Source organism: Diadema antillarum, unplaced genomic scaffold, assembly GCF_040938485.1.
Source record: "Diadema antillarum isolate AM-2024a unplaced genomic scaffold, OU_Dant_1.0 scf00000200, whole genome shotgun sequence".
Lineage (NCBI taxonomy): Eukaryota > Metazoa > Echinodermata > Echinoidea > Diadematoida > Diadematidae > Diadema > Diadema antillarum.
In genome coordinates this window covers 307,895-318,722 of record NW_027271089.1, presented here as the reverse complement: position 1 = coordinate 318,722, position 10,828 = coordinate 307,895, and the positions used below count along the sequence as shown (strand labels likewise).

The window sequence follows — 10,828 nt, the reverse complement described above, 5'->3', positions numbered from 1 at the left end:
GCTGTTATACTATACATGTAAATTGGGAGCTGGGGAATGAACTCCTGTTGATCATGCTTTCATACAGCCTATACTCTCAAGAAAAAAATACATGTGGTTTGCACATGAGCTTTTTGCAAAGTGGCTCCATGCTCTCCTTGGTGACACCCACTCATAGGTGTATACAATGTAGCTACATACAATGTACACTATACATGTGAATTGACCATATTGACTAGGTACAAAGTATGTGCATGCAAGCATAAATTTCCTGTGATTTTGGGAAATACCATGTGCAACGGTATAGTATAACGTGACATCTAAAACAGTTTGCAAGCCAGATACATAAATTATGTAACTGATTTTGAGAGCTCATTGAATTGCAGTGACAGCCTGCCTATTGTCTGAACATCTTCAAATTGTGTACATCATACAGATTCGATATTCAGTGGATCTACTGTAAATCCTACACCTCCGTTGTTGTCATCATCAGAGTACTTGAAATGATGGCTCTGTCCCAGGAAACAGAAGAAACCACATAAACAACCTACAAAGTTTTGTATTTCTTTGTGTTCCTTCCCGTAAACACTATTATTCTGTCCAGTGATTCATACGTCCCTGTCATGCTTTATCTGATAGATTTTGATATCTTTCTGTGACACTGAAAATATTCTTCAATAGCACACTCCATGCATCTGATTTACTGGATTCTTTCTCAACATATGAAACATATTTGTTTTTAATCAATGTTTAGGTGCTCCAGGCAAAAGAAATATCTTTAATACATCATGTTTTGCTCGGGTATTGCCATCATCATTGAAATGCGTAACTTAGTTTAACATGGTTTGGATGGGACCAGGAGCTGTGGCATAGTGCATCCTGTTTGTGTGGTAACACACGTCCCGCCTTCAAATTTTGTGTGAAGCAAAGTTTGGGATCACCTGCACTCTAGTCCTGGAGGACAGCTAGTATCCATCCATGATAGTGCCATAGTAGTGCTGCTTGAGATGAGCCAACTTTATTTGGCTGATTCCTGGAATGGGAGGGGGGGAGGGAGGAGGTGTAAGGGTGAGGGGTAGGGGTGGGGGGGGGGGGGTGGGGGGGAGGTAGAGGGGGAGGGGGAGGTAGAGGGAGAGGGGAGATAGAGGGGGAGGGGAGATAGAGGGGGAGGGGTAAGGAGGAGGACGGGACATTAGATAAGGATTGAGAGAGGGTAGGCCTACTGATAATATGTACAAATTGTATATTACATTGTGCTGTAGTCATTCCACACATGAATTTGGACAGAATTAAAGATGTGCTAGGCTTGTGATTGATGAATCAAGCGGAAATTTTTTTATCAAGATACAGGTGACCCTCTGAAACAGATGATCAACCATGGTAATTTGTGGGTACTCTGAAATAGCAAGTATCCTCAAGCTACTATTCATGGAGAGCTTGTGCATTTACATTACTGTAAACTGTAGCATTTGGATTTTGCCTGCAATGACAGCTACGTCTGAGTATTCCAAGAGCTGGTTATGCTGTCACATTCGATGACCGATTGACATCTAATTGTATGTTGGAATTTTATACATGTGTGATATTGCTCAGAACTTCACTGGTACAGTGTACAATGTATACACTGTACATACATGTGGATTTGACTCCAGACATTTCATCGGAAATGGCTGTTGCTTTGAAGTTGAATTCTCCTGTATTCATGAAGGGCTAATTTAGGTTGCCTTTGTGGAAGAATACTGCATTGATCTGCCCATTGTTGTCATGATGTTAGTTTGATTTGTGCATGCTTTTGTCAAAGATCTCATTTCAGAATTTCTACTTGCATTTTCCCCCCCTGTTTTGTACGATCACTGTATTGGGTAGGAGGAATTGCTTGTAGGAGGGTTAGACCCACAACAGTATATTGCACAGCACTTTGGTGTTCTTGTCTGCGCAGGTAATGATGAGAGGCTGCTGGCAGAACCATGACGACTGCCTGGATACTAACTACTGCATGAGCTCACGGCCTGCTGACCAGAACCTCTACTTCTGCTGCTGCATAGGCAACCTGTGCAACATGGACTTCTCGTTCTTTCCGACGCCGGAGCCGCAGACGACGCTCTCTCCAACTCCCACAACAGGTGAGGCTTTTCATCTTCTGTAAAAGTTGTCCTGTCTTCGCAGCCAATTTCTGCGTTTACAGTACTAGTACTTTTACATTGATTGCTTCCATATACAGACACGGCAACTTTAATTGTCATGTAGGCATCTGCAATTTTGTTTGTTGACATACTTCACAGATTCTTGCATACTGTTGCTTGAGATGCATGTAGAGGGATCATGCAGGATTAGAGTATAGCAAAAATTGGTCAAAATGCTTACATCCGGCCTAGAGTATGAAATTTTGCATAGAAATAGGGGTATTTTGGGACGCTGATTTTGAAAATTACCGGATCCAAGACAACTGACTACTTGGTCGGCCGCCATTTTGAATTTCCAATATGACCAGCATCACAAAATATTTGAAAAACCATATCTTGTATTCTAAATAACCTGTGGCACCAAAATTTAGTACAGAAGAACGTTTTGATGTGTTTAATTCAGTGACGGATTAATTTGAAGTATCCGACAAGCATCGAATGGCAGCCATTTTGAATTCCAATATGGCTGCCTGGACGAAATGTTTAACATAACTATTGTGAGTTCTAAATGACAAGTGATGCTGAAGCTTGGTGCAAATAGGTATTTTAACATGCTGGGTTAAAAAATGGAATAATGTGACGTGTCTGACAAACGCTATGCCCCCCATTTTTAATTCCAGTATGGCTGCCAAGACCAACATCATGACTAACATTCACGGGCATGCGAAAAAAGTGCAGCAAAAATAAAGCATAATGCACTTTCACTGACGTCACAATGTACATACAGCGGCGCGCACTCAATCAGTTACAAATGCGCTCTCAATTAGGTAGCCTAATTAATAAACCAGAGATAGAGATTTTTAACACTCCAACATGGCAACCATAAAGAAAAAATGAAATTGACTGCCTAGCAACTTGTCAGACATGTCAAATGAATCTGTTATTGAAGTCATCATATTACCATGCTTTTATGTATCAAATTTCAATGGCCTGTGTCATTCAGAACTGAAGATACAGAACTTTAAATGTTTTGTAATGGTGGCCATATTGGAATTCAAAATGGTTGCCGACCCAGTGGTCAGATCTCTTGGATCCGGCAATTTTTTAAATCAGCGCCCCAAATACCCCTATGTATGCAAAATTTCATACTCTCCGCCGAATACGAGCATCTTATTCACATATCTACCCCACTAGATAGAATATCCTACATGTAGTCGTAGAATCACGCTTCTTTCAATTTTTGTTCTCATTCTTTCTTTTTTGCCAATGAGGGTGGTGTTGAGATAAAGGGCAATTCCGCAGTTAGGTGGACATGACATGGATAAAAGAAATGTGCCTCTTTATCTTACTCTTTAATCTAGGTATCAACTAATGCCGTGGATGTTCACCAATCATTAAGGTCTTTCAAATTCAGTAGATTTTATCTTTTGTATTGATTGATTTCGTGAGATCTAAAACCATCATTTAAAATGTACATGTGGGACTGGGGATGCTGAAATTCACTTAAATGCAAATTACAGTGGGTTCCTTTGAAATCTTTTCCTCAAAGTTTTGCTAAAGGGTAAAAGATAAATACATTTAAATACTCCAGAAGTCATGTGACATTTTGTCAATTACAAAAGGGTGAAATGACCTGCGGAATTACTCCGGACAAATGTAACGTTACTAACCGTAACGTTACTAACCATGGTTTTGGGGGTCTAGCTTAGAAATTATTTGTCGAACTGCTAAAAAACATTGTGTGAACATTTGTCATGATGCAATAATTGAAATTAATGCAACACTTTGTTTGAAGTAACTTGAATTTTTGCACACTTTTTGTTACAAGACATTGATTTTTTTGTCATGTCCTTTTTTCGTAACGTTACTAACCAGCCCTTTAAGTTGCCATAGCAATACTATTATTTCTTGGATTGTATTCATTCTTTTCTGTATCATAAACCTGGGAATGATGAACATGTTTTTGACATAATTTTGGCTTGAAATGAATAAAGGGTAATTTAGTAGTAAAAACAAATATCTAAATTTGCTCAAATGTAACGTTACTAACCGAAGAATTGCCCTAAAGAAGATTTAAAGATGAATTCCAGTCCTGTTACAAGTTAGTCCGAGTAGAAAGAGTGAATATCCATAGGCACAACAGTGAAAATTTGATCAATATTGGATAAGGATGGAGGAAATTATGAAGCTTAACTTATTTTCACGTAACACTTTGGGAACAGTCAATATGACTATGCAATGAGTGAGTTAATGATGTCATGCTCTCACAACGTTGCCATACAGTTTTTACACGAAAGTTTTGAAATTTGCCTTTTATGTTCAAACACATTTGTGCCCAGTCTCAAATCCTAATATATCTGACTGATCATTATTCTGAAGTTAATCAGCTAGGAATATGGTTATAATACAACTTCATAGCGGAGAAATTTAATTTTTGTCATTTTTAAAAAAAATACAATTAGTGGAAAATTGTGAGGTGGTGCCATCATCAGCTCGCTCATACAGTTGTATGCATATATTCATATTAACTGTTGAAGAACTGTTTGTCCAAAATAAGCATAAGTTCACAATTTTATATCTTTTAATACTTTTTTATCCAATTTTGATCAAAGTTTCACTGTTCTACTTATTGAATATTACCATTTCTTTTCAGACTAACTTTTAATTAGGTTGGAATTCCCCATTAAAGGCAGCACACCTATTGTATCAGCTGGAGAAAAGTATAGAAAGGAGGTTCGCACACAAGGCTTTCAGCTACAGTGTTTACCATACAGAATGCAGGTGGCGATAACCAGACTGTAGTGCCACTCTTGAATTCTTCACGATTCCAACTCTCCTCCCCTCCCCCCCCCCCCCCCCCCCCCGATTCCCTGTTGGAAGAAAGTAGATAAAATTGATATTTTTCATTATGTGAATCAATCCTCTGTTGTGGAATAGATAGATCAGAGGATGTTGGTTCTGATGAGATTTACCTTAATATACATAAAATATTTGTGGTATTCTCAGTATTTGTACACAATTCCCTGGAAAGTGTATGGGGATTACACACATGATTGGGCACTACATCGTACACTCCATATTTGTTTTTTGTTTTTGTTCTTTTTTTTTTGTGTGTGTGTGTGTTAATATAGGGTCTGGGGAGCCTGTCGAAAGGATGAAGAAGAATGAGATGCTGACCAAAACCATCTTGTATTCCATTGTACCAATCACCACGGTAACGTTTGTCATCATCATGCTGTACTGGATGTGCAGACGGCACCGTTACCATTCCCTCATTGCCATCCCTACTGTGGAGCCCACGCCGTCCCCTCTCACCACTCTACCTCCCATCCAGCTCATCGAGATTAAAGCTCGGGGTCGTTTTGGGGCGGTCTGGAAGGGCTCTTGCCTCAACGACATTGTGGCCGTCAAGGTGTTCCCCATCCAGGATCGCAACTCCTGGGCCAACGAGCGCGAGATCTACAACCTCCCCCACATGAACCACGAGAACATCCTCCGCTTCATCGCCACGGAGAAGCGGGGTGAGGGCCTGGACCAAGAACTGTGGCTGATCACGGAGTTCCACCATCTCGGCTCCCTGTGCGACTACCTCAAAGCCAACGTCATCTCCTGGAAAGAGCTGTGTGGCATCGCGCTCTCCATGGCCAAGGGGCTAGCCTACCTCCACGAAGACATCCCTCCCACCACAGCCATACCCTTCGTCAAACCTGCTGTGGCCCACCGCGATTTCAAGAGCAAAAATGTGCTGCTAAAGAATGGTACGACGGCGTGTATAGCAGACTTTGGCTTGGCCTGCGTATTTGAAGCGGGCAAGAATCCAGGAGATACACATGGACAAGTAAGAAGCCAACACCGTCGGTTATAGAATAGTGCCTTTCTTGTTGACCAGTCAATCAAAAGCTGTTCATGTCATGCATGTGTCACATTTGACAAAAGATCATTTTGTGAGCTATCTGAAGGTTTCCCATCATGGATACACAATGCATTTTATCAGCGACAGTATTTACACGTAACGAGTCATTTCATCCTAACAAATCAAATAGACGGAGCTTATAGCACCCAGGTACTGTGCAATAGAAAGGATGTTTCTTGAAAATCATGTGGCATGCATCAAACATTCATAAGCTTTTTTTGATGGTGCTAATTTGGGGTGAGATTTTTTCCTTTTCTTGGCAAAGCTCATTCCAGCTGGTCCTGGCATATTCCAAATTCGCTTTCTCATCATCTGTAATCTAAATTTTCAGTAGAAATCAAAAAGAAAACAAATCACTTGTTCTCCCTAAAATGATAACACAGATATACTCGTCTGATCTTGTTTTACCCTTTTGTCTGTTTGTAAGCTGTGTCTTTTTACTGGCTAGCAATTGGCATAGTACACTCAACTGATTAGTCTAGTTTTGATCGTTTCTGAAGTTATTCCCGTGTTTCATGCAGTGTGTAAGAGGCATGTTAGGACACTGAGTGAGATATGAACGCTTTTCCTCTAGTAATCAAAAAATTAGCACGCTATCTTGGCAGGATTTACTTTGTACAGATATGCTAGTGATGAAAGCAGCCGCAGGACTTTCCCCTCTGAAACCATAGTGTGGACACTCACTGGGACCTGTTCCCCCTTTCCCTGTGAAGCCAGTCGAGTCTGGTGACAGAACTTGAAGAGGAGAGTGACCTTGGGCTGTTATTGATAGCCCCCAGCTGTATTCATTAAATGTGGTTGTGTGTTAAGTCTGGTTTCCGACTGGCAGGGCTCACCCAAGCCCCGATTGCTCCTACGGCGCGGGGACAGTCGAGATAGCAGTGTGGACGCTCAGTTATAAAAAAGATAAGATCTGTGATGACGGTCCCTGCAACGTAGGATCCAGTGTAAACACGGGTGTACACGTATGCATGTATGCGTGTATGTTTGAGTGTGTATCTTGAGTATGTGTGATGGTATGTGGTAACAATCGTGCTAAAAAAGGTGCACACCCCCACTAAAATGTCTGGCCTCAATGCTGGCTATCTCCTCAGGTTGGAACGAGACGTTACATGGCACCAGAGGTCCTGGAAGGCGCCATTCAGTTCAAGCGGGATGCCTTCCTGCGCATCGACATGTACGCCTTTGCGTTGGTACTCTGGGAGCTGGTGACGAGATGTACGATACAAGACGGTACGCAAGTTTCCTTGCCATTTTGTTGTTACTCTGCTGTGAATAGCTTTATCTCAGTGGCAGAAGCCCGTGTTGGTATTGCTTGACAGACAGAACGCAATGACAGTTACATTGGTACAATGTAGTTGAAAGTAATGTGCTCGAGAATGTACAAGTGTCGAAGGACTTCACCCATGTTTATAAGAATTGATTCAATTGTTTTTATTTTCTTGCGGGGGGGGGGGGGGTGGCAGGGTTGTGAAATGTTGATGGAAGATCATGTAGCAAATCAAAATTAAAATCAATGCTTTTTCAAACAGGACATCAAATTAGAAGTGCAATTGTTTATGAATATGGTATATGCTATAAAATAAGAGCTAAAACTGATGCTCATGTCTGTCTGCCTTTGTGATGTCACATGTCAAACGATATAAAGAAAACATAAAGAAAATTCAACATAATTTCACTTTTTTCATATATAATAAAAGAGTCAGATGGCAGGGGGAATTTGTCACTGATACAGTAAGTCAGAATATGTATTTTTTTCAGATTAAATTTTGTGAAATTCTCTTTATTTTTTCCCTATGTTGTTCTACACATGTGACATCAAAAACTGTTGTAGTCTTCTCATCCAGCAGTGACTGTACAGAAAATCAAAAATTCATAACTTTTGAACAGATTATCTGATTTTTCTCAAACTTTCACTGATGTGTTCTACTAATTCGCTCAATCCACATTTGTATGAAGGTGAATTTGTCCTTTAGAGCATTTACAGTAAACAAACAGTAAACCAAGAAAATATTTCCTTGCAGTAGTTGAAGTAGAGCGCAGGATGATGTTGATTTGGATTGTGATGTAATATTTCAGTTGAAAAGAGGAACGCTTGCAAAGGAATGACAACTAGATGTATTCTCTAATCATTCAACAGAACCTAGTGGCTGATCAATAAATCTGTCACATTGGATAAAAAAAATTGTGCACTTGTTCCTCTCTTGTAGCTCAGGAGAAATGTGTAATATGTAATTTAAAGAGTGTTGCCAAGACAAGTCAAAACTTCCCACAGTGTTTATCTCTTACAGGCCCTCCACAGTGGTATCAAGTGCACAGATGTAGCTGTAAGATAGGCCTGTCACATGACCTGTAGTTGCAAACATTGCCTTATACATCTGTACTAGTATTCGTACGTGCCCATTATCAAGGGTTGAACAGGGTCAGAAGATAACACATGACATTATGCATATAAACAGACGGCTGCAAAAACAAAACAAAACAAAACAAAGCAAAACAAATGAACAAACAAACAATCCCACTTCTTGGGGAGTGACAATCGCCTGCCAAAGACACCCACATTTGATTTACTGCTGTAGGTAAAAACCACAGAAATTCAGCTCACACTAATGTACAAATGTGTGTCAAATGTGTGTGTACATGTACTGGTAACTTTGATAAGAACTACCTGTGGATATTCCAATGCAAGCATGAGTGCATTTTCCAATTTCTTTTTCATGTTTGATAACTTGTCACAAATTGAAAGAAATTCAGAGAAGCTGGTTGGTGGAGTTTCAATATACATAGTTTCAACTGATTCATGCTTGTTTTGGCGTTGAGCAAGCAATCTACTAAGTGTGAGGGATATTTGTATTCTGCTCATTGAGCGTGAGAGTCATAAATACTTGCACATTTTTCAAATTGCTACTAGTGTACATATGCTCTCAATATATACATACTTTTTAACTACTTTTTCGTTTTGGTCAGAAAACAACTTTGAATTATGACACCCATATGGCAATGATTTACCCTGCAAATGAATGCACAAAATATATACATTATACATGGATAAGGAATCAGACTGATTAAACATTTATTGTAGGTTGGAATATAACAGCTTTTTCATTGCCATTCCCAAAAGAAAAGCTCCACACTTGCCTTTGACACCATTCTTTGAATCACCAGCATTAATCGCATTATTTAGGATTTCAACTGAAAGTAAAATGAAATTAAATGACATAAAATATTCCTGCACTGTTTTCAAAACTGTTAGCATCCTGAAAAGAAAGAAATTAATCATACTACTTGTGATTTTAGTCATCGCTACTCTTGATTATAATCGCTTATCAGTTCGGTTCTCAGACACATGATGAGCAACAATGGTACCATTATCAGCTTTGCCCTTTATCACATAATCTTAGTGGTATTGAGAGTTAAGGATTATCAGTGCTGTTTTTCCAGTTCTGTGCCACAAGGTGAATGTCTGAAAAGAGATGAATTTTTAAGAAATGAGTTTGAATGTTTTTGCCTCTACTGAGAAAGGCGATTTAGGCAGGTCTGGACATTAGCAATGGCCCGGTGGCCTGGGGCCACTTAAAATTGATGTCTGGCCACCAAATTTGCAAAAGGGCTATCTTTTGGTGACCTGGGCCCCGTTTTATCAAAAGATAAAATCAATTTTAAATTTTCTTACTACACAGTCTGCCATAGACTTCAGTTGAAATCAACTTTATAATCAATTTTAACTCTTCATAAAACAGGGCCCTGATCGGGCACTTAAGGATATCAAATGGATTGTTATGTTTCTGTTTATTTTCTGGTCACCAAACTTTCAGATTAAAAGATTTTAGTGGCTAAAATGGGCCCACCAGAGAAAAATTTTAGTGTCAAAGTCCTGCCATGAATAATATGTTTTCATGTAATCTGTCTGTCCATCTACTATGTCACACCCCCCCCCCCCCCAAATCTAAAAAATACAGTTTTAGACAAATTTGATGGAATGTCATGACAGAAAGTCATGACTCGGGTTGCCATGTTAGGTTAAGCCTGACCGGTATGACTTTGGGCAAACTCTTCACAGTTACTGGTCACAAGTCACTGAACTTTGATGAAAAATGTTGTTGTCCGTCCGTGTTTGCAGCTGGAAATGTCCAATGCTGATATGATATGGGAGGAGGGATAAAGATAAGTTGGCAAATTATTAATATAGAATTATATGATTGCAAAGGCAAAGGTCAAAGGTTACCTGTACTTTAATGAATGTATGGAAATTATTGAATGTCCAGTTGTACTGGCATTTTGTAGGGAAGGATGGAAATGAATGATATTGTGTGCAAGAAATGATGGAATTAAAAAAAAAAGAAAACAGTCCAGGTCAAAGGTCACCTAAATTTAGCATGTAAAGTCAATTGTCTATTAAACCATTATATCATTCAGAGATTGGTAGAAATGAATTGAAAAATAGTTCCTTTGTGCAGTGAGGTTGAAGGCCTATCTTCCAGGGCAATGAACTTCACAGCAATATGAACACATAACACCTGTACACTATAACCATATTTATGAGAGAATGTAATGTATGGGAAGGCAGAGATTGCATACTGTAGTTCTTGGGTTTTCCCCCCACCCCCTTTTTTTCTTGCTTATGTGAGGCATACTCCATCTTGTGAATCAGATGTGTCTTTCATGACATAGGTTTTTGTCTTAGACCCCGTTTACACCGCCTGACCACTTTTAGGCCGGCCCAAATTGCGGTACTCGGTGTGCGTTAAAACCGAGAATTTGGGCCGGCCTATATATAAATATTCTGACGGTAGCGGCGCTCTGCATGTGAGTA

The 10,828-nt window shown here is 39.7% G+C and overlaps 1 protein-coding gene across 1 annotated transcript in view; it reads left to right on the top strand.

Moving 5' to 3' along the window:
- LOC139723792 (activin receptor type-2A-like) overlaps positions 1 to 10,828 on the top strand; it is an 82,821-nt gene that overhangs the window by 64,848 nt on the left and 7,145 nt on the right. The window contains exons 3-5 of the mRNA XM_071635000.1: positions 1,919 to 2,102; positions 5,234 to 5,940; positions 7,110 to 7,248. Of these exons, the coding sequence (XP_071491101.1) occupies positions 1,919 to 2,102; positions 5,234 to 5,940; positions 7,110 to 7,248 (1,030 nt within the window). The remainder of the gene's footprint in view (positions 1 to 1,918; positions 2,103 to 5,233; positions 5,941 to 7,109; positions 7,249 to 10,828) is intronic.